This window comes from Colletotrichum fructicola (assembly GCF_000319635.2).
Source record: "Colletotrichum fructicola Nara gc5 chromosome Unknown KSG_Nara_v1_contig07, whole genome shotgun sequence".
Classification (NCBI taxonomy): Eukaryota; Fungi; Ascomycota; class Sordariomycetes; order Glomerellales; family Glomerellaceae; genus Colletotrichum; species Colletotrichum fructicola.
Window position 1 is genome coordinate 1,041,520 of NW_027094057.1, and position 17,895 is coordinate 1,059,414.

At 49.3% G+C, this 17,895-nt stretch overlaps 4 protein-coding genes across 4 annotated transcripts; 2 read left to right on the top strand and 2 right to left on the bottom strand.

Moving 5' to 3' along the window:
* Positions 1-17: 17 nt before the first annotated feature.
* CGGC5_v011977 (uncharacterized protein) lies at positions 18-718 on the bottom strand (the record flags this gene model as incomplete). The annotated part of the gene is made up of 2 exons (XM_032030769.1): positions 18-198; positions 282-718. The coding sequence occupies 2 exons, from the start codon at positions 716-718 to the stop codon at positions 18-20; spliced, it is 618 nt and encodes a 205-aa protein (XP_031889521.1).
* An 869-nt stretch (positions 719-1,587) lies between these two features.
* Positions 1,588-1,866, bottom strand: CGGC5_v011978 (uncharacterized protein; the record flags this gene model as incomplete). Its single annotated transcript, XM_032030771.1, has 2 exons — positions 1,588-1,759; positions 1,820-1,866. 2 exons carry the CDS (start codon positions 1,864-1,866, stop codon positions 1,588-1,590), a joined length of 219 nt encoding a protein of 72 aa, XP_031889706.1.
* A 1,836-nt stretch (positions 1,867-3,702) lies between these two features.
* On the top strand, positions 3,703-5,233 carry CGGC5_v011979 (uncharacterized protein; the record flags this gene model as incomplete). The annotated part of the gene is made up of 5 exons (XM_066152627.1): positions 3,703-3,728; positions 3,800-4,238; positions 4,359-4,467; positions 4,521-5,142; positions 5,203-5,233. The coding sequence occupies 5 exons, from the start codon at positions 3,703-3,705 to the stop codon at positions 5,231-5,233; spliced, it is 1,227 nt and encodes a 408-aa protein (XP_066007944.1).
* Positions 5,234-7,849: 2,616 nt separating this feature from the next.
* On the top strand, positions 7,850-9,512 carry ERG13 (Hydroxymethylglutaryl-CoA synthase; the record flags this gene model as incomplete). The annotated part of the gene is made up of 5 exons (XM_032030773.1): positions 7,850-7,906; positions 7,978-8,080; positions 8,180-9,120; positions 9,186-9,317; positions 9,375-9,512. The coding sequence occupies 5 exons, from the start codon at positions 7,850-7,852 to the stop codon at positions 9,510-9,512; spliced, it is 1,371 nt and encodes a 456-aa protein (XP_031889708.1).
* Between the last annotated feature and the right edge of the window lie 8,383 nt (positions 9,513-17,895).

A 17,895-nucleotide genomic window follows, 5' to 3' on the forward strand; every position in this document is an offset into this window, starting at 1 on the left:
TCGATGTCTTTGCTACGTTAGGCCGTTCGTTTTCTTTTCGCAGAGCCTGAAGACTCAGTAGCCTTGGAAACAGACATCTTCTCACTTTTCTCGTCATCGAGCAGTTCATCCATCAGCTCGCTCTTCTCGTCCAAGGCAGCCCACTTCGGTCTGCCGTCGGGTAAATCAACCACCCTCTGTTTGTAGAAGATGTGCATCCTACTCACCGTCAGCACACCCGCATCTCAAATCGTCTCACCCATCTCAACACCTCAATCAAACGGAACGGCAAAGATACTCACTGCACATCAAACTTCTCCCTCTTCTCCTCCTCGTCAAAATGCAACAACCCCGGGAACAACAGCACCATATTCCGCCCCTCGTCCATGATCCTGCTCCCGCAGTGACCGCACGACACCTTGCACGGCAGATCGTGGTTGGTCTTCTTGGAGCCCGAGTTGTAGAACGCGAGCCCGTCGACGCCGCGGTCGAAGGCGAGGTCGGTCTTGTGGAAGATGGCGGCCCACTGGAAGGGCGCGCCGTGCATCTTCTGGCAGTCGCGGCAGTGGCAGAACTTGGAGACGAGCGGCCGGTCGCGCGAGAGCCAGTAGGAGACCTGGCCGCAGTGGCACTCGCCGCGGATCTTCTTGTCGAAGGGCTTGCCGTCGACTTCGGCTTGCGAGGAGGGGAGGTAGGGGGCGGCGGTTTTCCAGTCTTGGTCGAAGGAGTTGGAGCCCATTTTGGAGGTGGAGAAGTGGTGATGAGTTAGCGGGAAGAAGTTTGGCGGTTTGGTGCTCAGTGGGATTTGAAATATGATTGGGAGTTTGAAGTGGTGAGATGCTGTGGTCGTTCTTGAGGAAAGGAATGTGGTTGATGGACGGAGGCAGCAACGCGCGAGTGATGACATCACTTTTAGGGGTTCCGGCTGATTTGGGGTGAAAATGTCTATGATGCCTTTATTTTCGATCTAGAAAAAGCAATAGCACGGGTGAGTGTCAAAGGGAGCCCGTTTTGATCGATGGATGCACGGACGAGGTTGGTGTGTTTGTGGCTTGGGGGTTTCAGGTTGTTTACGGAATGGGAGGACGACAAGTTATAATAACTGACTAGGTAGGCTCAAATAGATTGACTTCATTTGCCTTAAGGAGCCTATTGTTTTACATATAATTGCTGTGACTATGTCGAGGTCATCTCCAGCATTTGACAGGACGACTGAGATGGTCTGCCCCTGACGGAGTGCTTGGACTGGTCATCGAGCCATCATCGATCCGATCTTCTCCACAAACGGCCGGCGAATCAGATGAACTAGGGACCTGAGCGCCCGACAACGCTTAAGTGATTTTAGTTGCCAACTCGGGCAACTTTAAACTTTGCGACACGTGGTGCAAGTGTGACATAGGTGACATAGGAGTTGACGTTGAATGGGTTTGGATGTTGTTCTTCACGCATGCTACGGTAATACAGTTCTTCAGTCCAGCATTGCAAAGCTTCGTAAGAATACATCAAGTCTTTTAGATAGTTCTATTTCCCTTTCCCCCCAATTCAGTGGAGAACAGACATGACAGAGGACCAAACGGTGCTCGTAGACGTTTCCGACGGCCGATGATCTCATTTTCCATTTTGGGCACCTCCCATGTTCTCCCAATCCTTCTGCCACTTCTCCAGGCCGCGGTGTATCTTCTTCTTCCTATCCTTTGTTGTTTTGCCGCTGGCAATGTTTTCAGTGACGGTTGGAGCGCTAGCGAGGTATTCGTCCAGCATCACGGCAGGTGTCTTGTTTCTGCTCATGTCTCATTGGTCAGTAAAAGCTCAAGGCCACATGAGGAGGAGTTCAACTGACCTGGCACTGCCGGTAGTGGCTGCAGAGGCGTTGGAATATGATGGCATGTTTTTGGAGTGGTGGCTTTCGTGGACCGGTGATAAGAAGGCGATTAACGTATGGAGGTAATCTAAGTGATTGTGCTTGATTTACTTCTCAATCTGGTGATGTCGAAGGTCAGAGGTGCAGAATGAAAGGAAATAGAACAGTCCTTCCCCCGTCTAGTCTTGCAGCTGCGCAATTTTATCATTTTGACGAAAATGAAATTGAACAATGGTGAGGCCATCTCCAGTTGCGTTCTGCCACCGACACATACTTTGGATGACACGGCGTGGTCGACAACACCGCTCCTAGTCCAAATGCCTATGAACACGGAATGGCGTAGAACACAACCACCAATAGTGACGGTCCAGAACACAGCTGTGTTTTTCGATTTGATTGGTTGTTGCTGCTGCAGTCTCTCAGTGGAGCAGTCGGGAAAATGAGACGAGGGCGCCTTGAGCCGCCTCGTTGGTTGCCTGATAAGCGCCGATGCTGTCAGCGTTCCCCTCTTTCTAGCTTTGCAAACTCTTTTTCTGACATATTTCGAGAAGCTTTTTGGACTTTGAGAGCAGCAATACTCTGAACGGAAGCTGCTAGTGTTGGTACGGTTTGTGTTCCTTTCATGTGATTGTATTCGCGTCTTGCTAACTATGGCAGTTTTAGCTATGTCTGACAATGGAGCCTCAGGGGTTGTGAGCCATGGCTTGGCAGATCAGAAAGTCCACAAACGCGAGCCATACGAAAGGCGCCTCACAGAGACAGATGGCCACTACTTATTTCGGAAACCAAAACAAGCTCGACTGAAGCCGCCTTACGAGTTTCAGCCCTCTCAGCCACTGTTTGCCTGTCATTTCGCGAAACATGATCCGCAAAAGTATCGCAATTGCTCGAGGAGATCCTATATGATACACCGTCTCAAGGAGTATCCATATCGCGCGCACCGCAAGCCACCCCATTGCCTGCGGTGTGGTAAAACATTCACCTTGCTAGATGATGTGAAGAGGCATCTCAGTCGGCCCTCAGGTGTTTGCGACTTAATCGCGGGAGTGGTCGTGGACGGAATGTCCGATGAACAACACCAGAAGATAAGGTCTGATAGGAGGAAATCCGGGGTAAGAACTGCGGAAGAAAAATGGTTTTTCATATGGGACATCTTGTTCCCGGATACTCAACGCCCAGCATCGGCTCATTGGAACAATCATGTGGCAGATTTCATGTCGAAATCCGTCGGATACTGTCACAACAGTCATCCAGGCCCAACGGATGCCTTCGATTACCCCGCAGGTCTTCAGGAAGAAGTGGAGGATTTTCTCGAACAGATATCCGGACGCGCTGACGACTTCACATTTTCTGGTTCGGGCACATCTGTTCCAATAGAAGACCTCCCTCCGGGCCGAAGACTTGACTCAACAGTCAACAGCCCTGAACATGGATTGAGTTCCTTGTGCGACCTTACTCGGCATGAAGGTTCAGAGCAAAATCACTTCAATCATCAGTACCATCAGCAATACACAAATCGAAAGCCAAATGCGCCTTTTCCCAATTCCGGATATGCATCGACTTCTAGACCCAATGCATCTCGAGACGTCCACTTAGCGCCGTGTAGTCCACAGACGAATACAGCGGCGCGTAAGGACACCAACATTGACGATTCCAGAACGACTTACTCCTTATATACCATTCTGGAGATCTCACGGCAGCAGAATTACTTCTTCGAGGCATGTCAAAGTATTCGTGATAATCTAGGACCTGGTGCCAGTCCTGAAAGCTGGACCGTCCTGTCAGAAAGACTTCCCGAGCTTATTAAAGCCTTTGCCATTAAGATCGGCCTTGAATCTGATGATCAAGCAAACTTGAGAGTAATGTTGTTCTTTCACAAGTACGGAGAGTGAGTGAACCTAGCAAAGACTCAGAATGCGCGGATGTTTTGGGTCGACTCTAATCATTAATCATTTCAAGGAGAATTGCCCAACAGCTTGTTTGCGAGGATTCGGAGGCCGAAAACAGGAAAGATGACAGAGAGGGCATGCCTCTAGAAGACAAGATGAATTTATGGTGGGACGAAGCCCACTGCTCAAATGGTCAGGTCGACGAGGATCGCTGCAGAGATGGTGAAGACATTGTCCTTGGAGAGGATGACAAAAGCAATGCCAGTGGTGGGGATAACGACGACGAAGACGTTGGAATCATCAAAGCCTCATCTCTTAACAAAACTGTTCTGGAGAGTGGCGCGTTCCGCTGGCTAGTGAGGAGTCTCAGAAACGAGATGGCTCTACAAGAAGACTACGACAGTATTAGGGGTCATGACTCCAGGGTTGACATCCGAAAGAAGATTCTTCGTCAACTACCCACGGGGAAGATCAGCAAATCTCGGTCGCCTACTATCCACAAAGTCATGGTGAGGCTATGCAAATGGCCAATGATCACACACAATGAACCAGGGAGATCTGATACTGACCACTCTGATACAAGAACATTCGACTCCATGGTTGTGGTGTGTTGTGGGGGCAATTCACAGATGCTTTCGATCAAGCAGTATATGAAGCAGACGTGGCCATCAACATATTATCAAATCATGAGTCTGTTGCAGTATCCCAGAAATTATCACGGCGCCAATACCTTCGTCGGTAAGTATTCCCGAAATGCCCGAACGCACATGCACTCATCAAAGTTTACACAGTTGCCCTGCCAGACAGTACGCATCTAGTAGCGTCGGCAGAGCAGACCGACCTGGTTTTGGGTATTTCAGGGCCAGCCCATACAGTAGCTGAATGCATCGAGCAACTTGCTTGGGTCTTGGCTGCACTATACTTTCCTCTTGGTTACTCCGATGGGATTTCGCAACGCGGTCCCATCATTAGCGAACCCTACAAGGTGCTTTATGATCCAACGGACCGAGTTTTGAAATTGATGCAACCGCCTCCAAGAGATGAGCACTACTCATGTTTCGATATCAACGTTGGAGCTTCCGATCAGCCTCTAGTATCAGCGGAGCAATCCAAATTGATTTCGGCCTTCTCAGGTCGGCATGTAATGGTTCCAGGCTATCCCATACTGCGACGCTCTGCAGCATGTATTGGGATTGAAATAACTCCTGAGCATGTGCTTAAGTTTTGGGAAGGGCTCGTGTTGGTCCAACAAAAGACAGGCGTCTACCTTTGGCATGGAAACAGAGAACCTCACCAGATTTGCAACTGTCGGCCAGAAGATGGCCGAGACCAGAGCGACCTAAGAACATTTGAAGAGTTGAAGAAGCTCTTGTCGAGCCGTCATTTCATGGGGCTATGCAATAACTCAGGCGGGTGATGCTTTCAATTTTCACATTCAAAGCTGTCATAGATACTGACCAAAGTTCAAAACAGGACAAGTAGAGGCTTCATCTTGGGAGCTTAAATCTGTTTTTGATGCATCTCAGTGTGGCTCCTCTGTCGATCATAGCTGCTTCGCATGCAGAAGAAGTCAGGCAGAAGAGTGCGGTATGGAGGACAGGCATTCAAACATGGCCGTCGAAGACATTGATGACTCAAGTCGGTACTCGCCTGTACCTGATCAGCGCCAACAAACTTTCAAAAGTACAAGTTCAGGAGAGGTGACAGATTCCTCGTTTGACTCCGACTGGCTTCCACCATCTATCGTATCAGCAACACCTCAGTCTCGTTTGAACGGTAGTCCCATACGAGATGTTCTTCCCATCGCAATTTCCCGTCTTCTTTCAGGTTTTCAGTCTGTTGCTGGAGGGCAAGAATTCACGAGTCCAAGTGAAAACAATACGAGCCGGCTTGCCGCATTTTCAAGTTCATCGTCGACCGCATTTTCATCTCAAGGGAACTTGAAACGAAAATGGGGTTCGAACGACAATCCAAACTCCGACGATGAAAAACCCATGAAACGACCTGTGCATTCGTCGCGTCCGGAATCGCCTCCATCAAACTGTTTTGCCTGTCCATTCTTCAAAGTTGCCCCTGAAAGATATGAATCCTGCTTGTCTTTGACACTCAGAAGGATTGGAGATGTTAAACAGCATTTGAGCAGGGCGCATAAACGGCCATTTTCATGCAGAATCTGCTTAGCCCTCTTCCCGACCAAAAAGGGCCTACAGGATCACACACCTCGAAACTCATATAGCTGCCAACAAGCCCCGCCATACCAGGAGATATCACCACTAGAAGGTTACTCAGAATTTAAGGCCCTGGAACTGTCCAGAAAGTCAAACAAAAGCCTGGGACAGGCAGAGAGATGGTTTGTTATGTGGGACATTCTTTTCCCTGGATATCCGCACCCAAGATCCCCCTATTTGGACCCCGCACTTTCCAAGCAAGTCAAGTCATTGTGCGATTACGTGGGAGCAAATGGACCATCGATCATTCTACAAGAGCTTGAACGAAATGGGGCGCTTCACCAACTTTGTACGAACGGGCAAAGTGAATTACTCCGAGAAGCCATGGGCCAGGCTGTTCAGCTAATGATAGAAGAATCATGTGTACGCCTGTTCTCGGGTGTAACGCCAGGAGCCTCACAGCAAACTCACATTCCAAAACCCCCAAGCCACACCCAAGATGTGTCGTACGCAGAAACGTTTTCTGCACTGTCTACAGATAGAGGAGTCGCCCTGAGGACGCCGTCCACAGCATCTGACCGTCGAAGCCAGTCCCAGCGTCAGCCAATGCTAAGCGCACCGCGGCAGTGTCAAGGTCTCACGACACTAGCCCATGCGCAAGCAGTAATCGAACCTTCATCCTTTGACGAACAAATGTCGATGGGATCCACATCTGTACCAGGTCCCACCACCAGTGTTGATCTAGCCATCCCTGAGCACTACGCGGAGACACACGAGGGCTGTATTCAGGAAGGAGAAGTGGCTTCATGGGAGATAGGACAAGATGATCTGAGGTTCCAACTCAACCCAGTCGATACACGAGACGAGCTTGAGGATCTTGATTCCATCCTTAACCGTATGCTAGAAGAAACCGGATTAGATTACGGGGGGGGTTTGAAGCCCCTTCTACCACGCGGTAATTTGGCCATCACCATGGGACAAAGTTTTCTTCGTCAAAGAGACGGGAAGACCATTAAGTTTCTGAAGGCATAGAAATCACCAGATTCACCAGCAATGGTTCTGAACGCGGATTACTTTATAAATACAGATAAGATTCATTCACGTGCTCAGAGTGCTTCCAAGTCCCCAGCAAGGGTCCTGGGTTGGTCTGGCCGCCACAGCTGTGACAACGCGATTACCCAACGTAAAACGAAATGCATGCGAGTCCTTCCCTCTGGTATCGAGTCACTGGCCCAATATTATTGAGACTGATTTGTTTTTACCATTGGCCAATCGCATAAACTGTTTGGCCTGTTTCACGGCACGCTGCTTGGTTGAAAATGTTAAACTTCCAGAAAACATAACTCCCCTGTGGACCTTTGTGTTTGCTACAGCGTAGCTCCTGCTCCTATGCAGTGAGCATGCGTTGGTGGTTAACTTCCGAATCTGTGTGACTAGCCCCAAATGCGCATGCAAGTGACAGATGCTGTCTTACAGATAGTGAATTAGGAGGACCTCCTCGGAATGGCGTGCCGGCTGACCCCGTCGGGCACTACGACCGACAATTCCCAAAAGAGATTCGCTGTGCCGCTTCCTTTCGCTTCAGAAGCAAACAAGCCCCACTCGCGATGCACATACGATGGATACGTAAGGGACTTCTGATGCTTATCCCCTGGTGCGAGCTTCTGTGTTACGTTTTGACAGGGGTGTAAGCAAAAGGACCCTGGTGCCTGGTCTGGCCCTCAGCTTGTCAAGGATCGCGCGGGGTTGGCAGCAATCCCGTTTGAGACCGACATTCTTGCACAGCCTCACAGGTGTTTCTCAGATATATCTTCTTTTTGATAACAGTTTCTCCCACATTAGCATTACTAGAAAGCACTGCCTTTTATTCGGTCCTCCCCTTAACCTACTCACTTCTCGCCATCAAATACTCACGCCGTCATTTGATTCACTTCCCAATTGTAACATTCGCTATGGCGTATCCTAATAATGTTGGCATCAAGGCCATGGAGATCTATGTCCCCGGCCAGGTTGGTGACTTCATAGCGGCTCTCCGCAGCGTCATACTCGTCCTGGTCCAGCAACTGATATACATTGTCAGGCCTTAGACCAGTCGCTCTTCGAACAACATCAGGGTGTTTCAGCTGGAAAGTACACCATTGGCTTGGGTCTCAATTACATGAACTTCTGCAATGATCGTGAAGGTAAGTGCTTGTGATGCGACAACCAAGCTGTCTCTGGCGGAAGCGCGATTACGCAGTGGCGCTCCGTATGTCCATAACCTACTGACATACCGACCTAAGATGCTACTTCCCTTGCTCTTACGGCAGTGTCCTCTCTCCTGAAGAAGTACAACATCGACCCCAAGTCCATCGGTCGTTTAGAAGTCGGCACAGAGTCCCTCATTGACAAGGCCAAATCTATCAAGACTGTGCTTACCCAGCTCTTCGAGCCTGCCGGTAACACGAGCCTGGAGGGTATCGACACAATCAATGCGTGTTACGGAGGCACGAGTGCTCTTTTCAATGCCGTCAACTGGGTCGAGTCTCGCTCATGGGACGGCCGCGACGCAATCGTGGTCGCCTCGGACATTGCTCTCTACAAGGAAGCCTCTTCCCGGCCGACTGGCGGCGCCGGCTGTGTCGCCATGCTGGTGGGCCCCGACGCGGTACTCTCACTTGATCCAGCGCTCAAGGGCACCTTCATGACACATGCCTATGATTTCTACAAGCCCGATCTAAAGGCAGAGTTCCCCGTAGTCAACGGGCATGAGTCTCTCCGATGCTACACCTCCGCGCTAGATGGCTGCTACAACCGTCTTCGGGAGAGAGTCGAGGAGGCCAACGTGAAGGCGAATGGTCACGGCCCCAAGACTGACACTCGGAGCCTATTGGACATCTTTGACTACATGGCTTTCCACACCCCCAACTGCAAGCTTGTCAGCAAGTCTTACGGACGTCTGCTGTACAACGACTACAAGCAGGGTGGTGACGAGGACACCTGGGGGAAGGTCCCCGCCGAGCTCCGCGAGCTCAGCTATGAGGACTCCCTGAAGAGCAAGGAGCTGGAGAAGCTTTTTGTCACCTTGTCCAAGGATCGTTTCAAGTCGCGAGTCGAGCCTTGCATTGCCGCCCCCACACAATGCGGCAATATGTACACAGGCAGTCTTTACTGCTCCCTTATCAGCTTGATAAGTAACATCGACCTGAAGGACTCAGTGGGGAAGACGATTGGCATGTTCAGTGTAAGTGCTCATTCGGGTTTTGGGCTCTCAAAGTCTCTTTATGTACTAATTTTCATCCCTATCAGTACGGCAGCGGAATCGCCAGTACTCTGTTCGCGCTGAAGGTCACAGGTGATCTTACCCAGCTGGTCCAAAAGATTGATATCATGGACCGATTGAGTCAGCGCAAGATCTCGACTCCCGAGGAATATGAAGAGGTAATCAACCATGTCGGGTACTATGATTTCAAGCATTTGCTGACCGCATACAACCAGGCTTGCGCCTTCAGATTGAAGGCTTACGGCGCCAAAAGCTTTGAGCCCAGTGGCAGCATTGAGAACATGGCCCCGGGCACATACTATCTCAAGGAAATTGATGAGGCGTACCGTAGAACTTACGCTGTGAAGGAGTAGAAAAATGATTTGCGGATGGAAATCGACCTTCTATCGTTGTTTTCAGCGGCGTCCGATCTAGAGTATAGGTACACCAGATGAAATCTGGGTGGCAAAGATTAGACAGGCATAGGGCATAGATCGTTCAGCGCTTCTGAATGAATGCATAAACACCAAGTTATGGAATCGAATCATTGCTCTCTTCTCTATTTGTTTAAATCCTAGCCACGCCGGAGATCGGGCGGACTCATCCAGTCGCCCTGATTACAATTTACCGCACCACCGTCACCGTGATACGCCGTGTGAAGGATGACATCAAAGACCTGTCATGTGTCGATGAATCACCTGCCTCGACTCCAAATGTGTGGAAGACGTGTTTCTGCACGACTTCCTCCCTCTTTGACGCCACTCGCAACGGCATCGGTACCGCCAGAGCCCTGAAGTTGCGATGCAGACAGCCCATGCTCGTAGCTAATATTCACTCTCCCTGGGGAAGGGCTTGGGGTAGGTGTCAACATTGTTGATACGGTAGAAGATATGACGGAGGCGACATCAGATGTCGCACTGAACGAACAGGCAGAGCTCTGGTTAAAGGGCGATGCTGCTATTGTGGAAGGTTTGCTCGGAAAAGACAAAAAGAAAAACGACGAGATGGATGATTTAGATGATGAGGCGGAAGAAGAGCATTGAGGAGAACCCTGCGTTGCTGATAGGGTCGTTGTCGATGAAGAATGAGACCTAGAGGTCTGACTAGATGATAATCAAGCACCTAATTGAGGACGTTGAAGGAGATTTCAAGGTCGTTAGGCCGCAAGGCTTGTGGCAGATATTGTCCCTGTTCGGCTTGTAGATGGCGCAATCCTCAATGAGGATGAGGATGATGATAATCTGCTTGTTTACATGGAGGGTTTGATGCACCGACCGTACTTCGCTTGGCACGAAGCAGGGCTGCAATGGTCGATTTTGTTGCCACACTGATCAAGGGATACATTAGAACAAGGCCATTGAGGTTACATTTCACAGGAGGACTTACATGGTTGTATGAACTACAGCAGGCTCCCCAGTCGCTTCCCAAGCATGTTTGCCCCCCGAAGCTGGCACCACACCGACCGTCCTGGGAGACTTTGTGCGTGGTAGACGGCGTTGGAGAACGAGATGAAGCCGCAGGTGTGGGAGTAGAACTCAGCGAGGTCGTTGTAGAAGTCGAAGATGAGCGCGTGGAAGTCGGGGAAGTACGAGTAGATGAAGACGAGATATAGGGCAAGGAACGCCTCTCTTTGCATTTTCCATACTCAGGTTGACATCCTATATTGCAGTAGTGAAATGTGCTCCCGCTATGGTCTGGGGTAAGCGTTGAACGGGAGATGTAAACATGCAGCCTTACTCACCACCAGCCATCCTGTGAGCAACATGAGCCAGACGTGCTGCTCAGGCATGTTTTTCCGAACTTTTTACCGCATCGAGCGTCTGGCGGTGTGCTCGCAGCGTTGACAAGGAAAATAAAAAGAAGGACTGCCAGGATTGAAGAATGCATTGTAGGCGTGCAAGTGGTGTAGGGAGAGGATATCGACCGGGTTGAGTGATGACTTCTGCTACAAGAGAACTGCGACAGGCAATTTATATCTAGATGACTGTGAAAACTGAAGTCGATGCCGAGCGCAAGGATCAAAAGTGGCTTGCATATCTAGGCATCAATTAGACATTCAATATTTTCTGAATCGAGAAGGAACAGGCCCCTCAACGGACCCTCAACAATTTATTACCAAGCCAACAAATACTTTATTTGGATTGATTTCTTGATGGCTCCCACTTGTTTAGCGAGAAGCCTTTCTGCTGCCCCAGGTACTGAGTTCTTTGTTCAGAGCATTAACTGCCTTAAACCCCATCACGCAACTCTGCTCCCATTACCACTTGATCTCAACGTCTATGCTTCTGGCACATTGACGCCAGTGTTTAGCTGAGTGTTGCCTCATCGCAAATGTGTCTGGGCGAGAATATTACAAGCCCGGAATGAGATGTCACAAGGGACTGATGAATTCAATGATGTGTCGACCATCAGTTGAAATATTTTAGCACAATGTACAACAAGCGGCTCTTTTTCCTTCACTGTGAAGTCCTTCGGGTGGGGTAGGAACTTCTTCAACACAACGGGCATTTCTTCAATCCGATTCTAGGGAGCCATATTGCACAACGGAGCCAGAAGCTGCTGGAATGGCTGAGAAATGTGGCGTTTGAGCTTAAGCCCGCCAGCCACATCTAACAGAAACCAGATATCGATGAGCTACGGAAGTGCAGTAGTTGACTTGATGTTTTTTCCCGCCTCATCTCCAATATCTGAAGTTACTAGCTTCGATCGGAAACAGTTTCCATGCAATCGGAGCACGAGCCATTGGTTCGATCATCGGAAAGATCTTCGGACCAAACGTACATGCATGGCCACAGTCGTCGGCCCTGGTTCGCAACCGTATTGGTTCGAACAGGCTGCTTGCTTCAATGAGCACCATCGCAGAACGCATTATGTAGCGACGGCCTGAATTGCCGGGAATTCTCATAGATTGTGAACGAAAGCGGGATGCGACTGATTCATTAGCATGGCATGAGGCGTGAGGTTTTATGTTCCTTGTAGGCTGACATCAAGCTACTCTTCGCAGACCGTAGAATGTGGCCTTTCTTCCTGGTGCTTCAAACCTGGTGTAGGGCCCCCAGGGAAACTTGAAGGTCTGTTGGCCCTATATCGCAGATGCTCACTATGACACCCTTTTGGTAGCCCGTTCAGTATTGATCTTTCAATTTCTCACGGCATTCACGACATAATTAGTGACCTTGGCATACCCGCGCGTAAATCCCTTGAGTCATCTTCAATGACCCAAAGCTTCAAAGCAACCCTTTTAGAGGGGGAACTTGGTCGTTATCAAATAATTGCGCCAGCAGAAGCAACTAATTCTACCTTACCTTCGTCGGCATCTCGTGTCGCGGGAAGATGAAGAAGAATCTGGGGTCTGGAGACTGGTGTTTCCGAAATGTGGCCTCATTGGTTGGTTTGAAATCTCTTGCTCCATTTCGGTGACCCGTGAGCGAATCAGGTGCAAAAGCACGTCGGTGCGATGAGCGACGACTTGGCATGCAAAGTCCAGGGTGTCGTGCGGTTGCATGACGAACTTCCCAGCCTGATTTTGAAATTCCCAACATTCAGTTTTCAACACCAGCAACAACCTTCATAATTCTCACGCACCGCTTCTAAGTACGCCTTTCTACTTCAAGCTGTCTCACCCGTAGACCTTCGAACGCTCCTCGAGTTTTGCCTTTCATCTTTGAGTCGAGGTATACCATGACTTGGTGTTGAGGTATCACCTCCTCTGTCTAGTCAGTAAAGTCTCAGCAATCTGCACTGACGTACTGAGTCCCATGGCAGAAGTTGGCACGCTCCGTTAGCCCAGCCAAAAGCTATTGTTTCGTTTCTTCACCGGCCGCCTGGGCTTCTACATGGGGTTGCCTAAGACTAAAGGCTGATTAGAGATAGCCTGTATCTCGGTCAAAATGTCAGCTCTTGACAATCCAGACATGATTATTGCCGACGATGCACTGCCAGACGGAGGAACTCTACTCAATTTATTCAGCCCTGCTACTAATCTTGACATCAATCAAGAGATGCAGTATCTTGCCTCCTCGAACCAAGAAGTTGAAAGAGGTGGCAATAAACATGATAATCCTTCAGAAGTAGCATGCAGTGATGCGACCACCACGCTGTCATCACAACAGGCAGATTCCACCCTCGCTCGACAATCTACCGCAATCGAATTCAACAGATCAGGTGCCACGCGAACATGCCCACAAACGGTCTCTGGTGCAACAGCAAAAGGCTCACGCTTTATATCTGAACTGTGTCTCCTCATTCACACTCGGATTGGTAGCGTGGAGATCAGAGACAGAGCATGGCTCTCAGACGTGATACGGCGCTTCGCCGTCAGAATCGGCCTTGAGTCTTCAGATGAGGCCAATCAGGATATCTTTTGTTTCGTTCACAAATGTCACTTGTAAGCTTCTATCATTCATTTGGATATTTTAGGTGGAAAACTAAAGGTACCCAGATCTATCGCGACTTACTTTGAACTTCTCCGCGCTATTATTCGACTGCATGAAAAAAGCATGGAGCAGTACGTGGATGTATGGGAGGACTGGCTTTCCGATGATCGTCATGGAAGCTCGTCCTTCAAAGAGAAGTTGACTTCATGGGGCATTGTATCTCGAGAAAACCTTCCGCCCATTCCGAACTACTCACATGAAGACGACTCACCAATTCCTGAATTGGCAGACTTCAACAGAACCATTGCCGAGAGCAACTCATTCATGTGGCTAATCGCCAGCATTCGGGAAAGTCGCTCTACGCTTATGAGAGTCACACCAAGCAGGACTTTCCGCGAAGCAGTATTCGACCATCTCGTTCCAGCTATAACCCCCTACAGATCCCAGCTCAAGAGTCATGGTGAGGCCTTGTTTTGCTTCCTTGACTGGCGCCTGTGGGACAATACAAGGCCAGAGAGACCTTTGAACAAACTCTTTCCTTCAATAGTCATAACGCGCTCTAGCGATGACGCTGAAGCGGTGTCAGTCGATGATTACATCTTACAGACATGGCAATCAAGTTGTAATACCACGATCTTCTCGCAACTCAAAAGCTCATGTCCATCGGAAAAGGTGACGAAGGAAATTCGCGTCGGTGAGTGCCCAACATGTTAGCTACCATATCATACGCTCATGTGATGTCTATTAGCCGAGTTGTCGGACGGGACGGAAGTTTTCATTTCAACGAAAGGTAGAAATGTAATTTTCCGAGTGCGCGGGCCACTCATAACAATTGTGAATTGTGGTGACCAGCTCGCCTGGCTTTATGCTATGTCTAAAGCCACAAATATCGACGATGTTGTCCCAATGGAACAATCATCACAAAAGAGACATCCAGAGGCGCATCGGTACAAGAACGACAATTGTGGTCTCGAATACTCGGAAGTGACTTTTCTGTCACATCCGGCTACCCGATTTCTCAACGGCCAGCAGAGTATTCGGGTCTTGAGATAACTTCGGCAATGCTATTCGATACGATTGGAGGAGGAGTCTCCTTGGAAGATTCGGGGTATCATGTTGTCTTACATGGATCTCAAAAGTCTTTAGTCCTGGTGACTTTTGGGGAAGGCACCTATCTCTGGCACGAAATCTGTGATGCTGGTCCACCATGCAGCTGCGATGTCGACTGGGCCAACGATATTGGCTGGACTGGCAATATTGACCTTGTGAGTCATGATTTCTGCTCGAGTTTAGAATCAGGCCGTCATTTTGTCCAAGTTTGTGGTCAGCAATCATTTTCAGGTAGGCGACATACTGTGTACACTTGAACTAAGCGCTGAATTGTTGGAATCAGAAAACGTCGCCGTGATGGAAGAGTCTGCTTCTACGTTGGATAGGAACATCGGTTCCATTCTGATACAAAAGCCCGCTCCTAGTTTGGATGGAAACATCGATTCTGTTTTGATGCAGAAGCCTGCTACTACGTTGGAGAGAAATACCGACTCTATCCTCATGGATAAGCCTGCTCCTACATTAGATGGAAACACAGATTCTGGCTACGCCTCCCGCCATACGGATGCTCGAAGAGAAGAGCCTGGTATCAGTGTCCCTCAATCTTCTGAAAGCGTGGGGTGGTACAGTGATATGGATGCGCAAACCTCATACTCTATCCTAACTGAGGGGCACTTGAACTCTGTTGAAAGCCATGTCTCCAATCTTTCGGACAGTCTCTTCCACAGCATAGGCAAGTATCTGGATGCAAATAGCTGGCCGTCTGTTCTCAAAGTTTTACCTAGACTTTTGAAAGCATTTGCAATGCAAATCGGTATGGAGGCTTCGACGCAGGAAAATAGATACATCATGTTGTTCATTCATCAACATCATAAGTATGTTGATCTTTTTCTTTCATCACCTTCCTGCCATCTCCGACTAACTAGACGCCATCAGAAAAATTGTCGATCGAATAGAAGCCATCTTCTCTGAGTCATGCGACCTCAATCAACCGGGGCGCATCGAGCCCAGACATGAGATCATGCCCCTCAATGAAAAGTTCAACAGGTGGAACGTAGATTTGGGACATAGCCCTCGCCGAATGGAAGAAAGTCTGTTCGCCGACCCATCTTTCGCGCATTTCTTCCCAGACGAAGCAGATTCAGGCCATATAGGACTTGGAGAAGGCCCTCGTCTTCAAAATAACGGCGAAGATTGTCCAGAGAATTCAAATTCCAAGGGCAGATCTACAGCATTGACCTTTGAAGCGGGCAAAGACGAGTCCCAAAGCTCAGAAGAGGAGAACCAGTCCGATGAATCGGCTTCCGAAGAGGACGACACCGACGTTCAAATTGGCCAGAAAACCTACGAAAGTATTGTTCTTAAGAGTGAAGCTTACCGAAGACTTGTCTTGGAACTCAGGAACCTCTCATCTCTAGAATGGGGAGATCATTCAGAGGCCTCCTATACCAACGGTGATGTTCAAAAGACCATTCTACGGAAGTTGCCGACGGGGAGAATAAGCCGTCAACATGGGCCTCGTGTGCATGTCGCTAAGTTTTGGATTTCTCGAGAACAAACTTGTTGCGAAATCAAGCAAGATGAGAACAAGGACAGTGTCTGGGCGGATTCTATGGTTGTGATAGGCTGTGGCAAAAAAGCCCAGGCTATCTCGATCAAATCCTACGTCTTTCAGACATGGCCTGCGACTGGGCCGGCTATTCTTAAGCTATTCCAGGATATGATAGATGGCAACTGCAAAAATATTTCGACCTCCGGCTATTTCTCCGTTGTTCCAGAACTTCGTCAGCGATTCAGTCTCATTTTGCCGGACCAGACTGGCATCATGGTCACGTGGGGCAGTGCAAATTGGGTCGTCACTGTCACTGGGCTGGCACACGTAGTCGCAGAGTGTGGTCAGCAGCTTGCTTGGATGGTGGCAGCGATCCATTCTACGAACTCAGAAGCTCCGAAACGGGTCACACCGGTAGTCGTTGAGCGCGTCGGTGAAGCGCCTCTCCCACAAGGTTTCCTGAGTCAAACGAGAGCCAACGCAGTGTCATTCGAGTTGGATACTCGCCACGCTGGTCTTCCAGAGTCTCAAGGCAAAGGCCCCTCTGATAGTATCTTAGGGGATAGCCTGTCTGTCATATATGGATTTCCCATCCGTCGACGGACTGTGAATTCTCCTGGCCTTGAAATTCCTGGCGAAAGTTTGTGGAAACTAGCAAGGGCCTATTCCATTACCACTCACGACAACCGAACCTGGATTCGAGGAATTCAGATAACACTCACTCTCTTCAAGCGCACGCGCGATACCTTGCTTTGGCACAGAAGCACCACGGCTCATGATCTCTGCGAATGTTACATCCAGGATAAGGCTGTTCATCGAAGCGCTTCTTTGGGACTCTCTAACCTCAAGGAATTTCGTCACATCATCGACTACTGCACTTCTGAAGAATCAGAAAGCGAAGGTAGGCTTTCAAGACGCTGCGCCTGCCCCCTTCTCGAGCTTGTCATCTAACTTTCTTCCAGCTAGCCATTGTAGCGCCAGAAGCTTCAACCTACAGGAAACTCACATTCTTTCCCGAGATTGTGGCGAGTTGCAAGAGTCTCCGTGCAAAGCGGAACAGTTCAATAACGGTTTTGAACCCGAGTACTCGAGTTCTTCGCTAGACTCCGACTTACTTTCAATGTCAGACTCATCAGGAGAAATTGATCTCCCGGACGAGCACGACAAACTAAGGCCAGTCATTGACATCTTGGTTTCAAGTCTCATAGCAGGATATCGTTCCTTTGCTTGTGGAGACTCTAACAATAGCAACAATCAGAGCTCGACCTTATTGAATCAGCACCAGAACGCCACATTCTTCCAAAATACGACGAAGAAAGTCAAGGGAAAACGGCTTCGAAGCGAAGGGCCAGATTCTGACGAGGAAAAGAGCCAGCCACCGCCTCCCAAAAAAACCAAACTTGGGTCATCCAAACCATTCTCTTGTCCATTTCACAAGATGAGCCCAAGCAAGCACTCTTCGTGCGCCAAATACACGCTCAACGGGATATCGCGTGTAAAACAACACCTTTTACGAAAGCACACTCCCACTGCGTATTGTAGACGTTGCTTCGCCACCTTTTCCAACGATAGGAGCCTTACACAGCATATGTCTCGGCCGCAGGGGTTTCACTGCCAGATTGCAACCCCCGGAACTCGGCTTGAAGGGATTACCTCCGACCAGAGCAAACTTCTTTCCAAAAAGTCCAAGAAGGACCTTTCTGAACAGCAACAGTGGTTTGCGATATGGGACATTGTCTTCCCAGGGCTAGAACGGCCAAGCTCGCCTCATCCTGATCC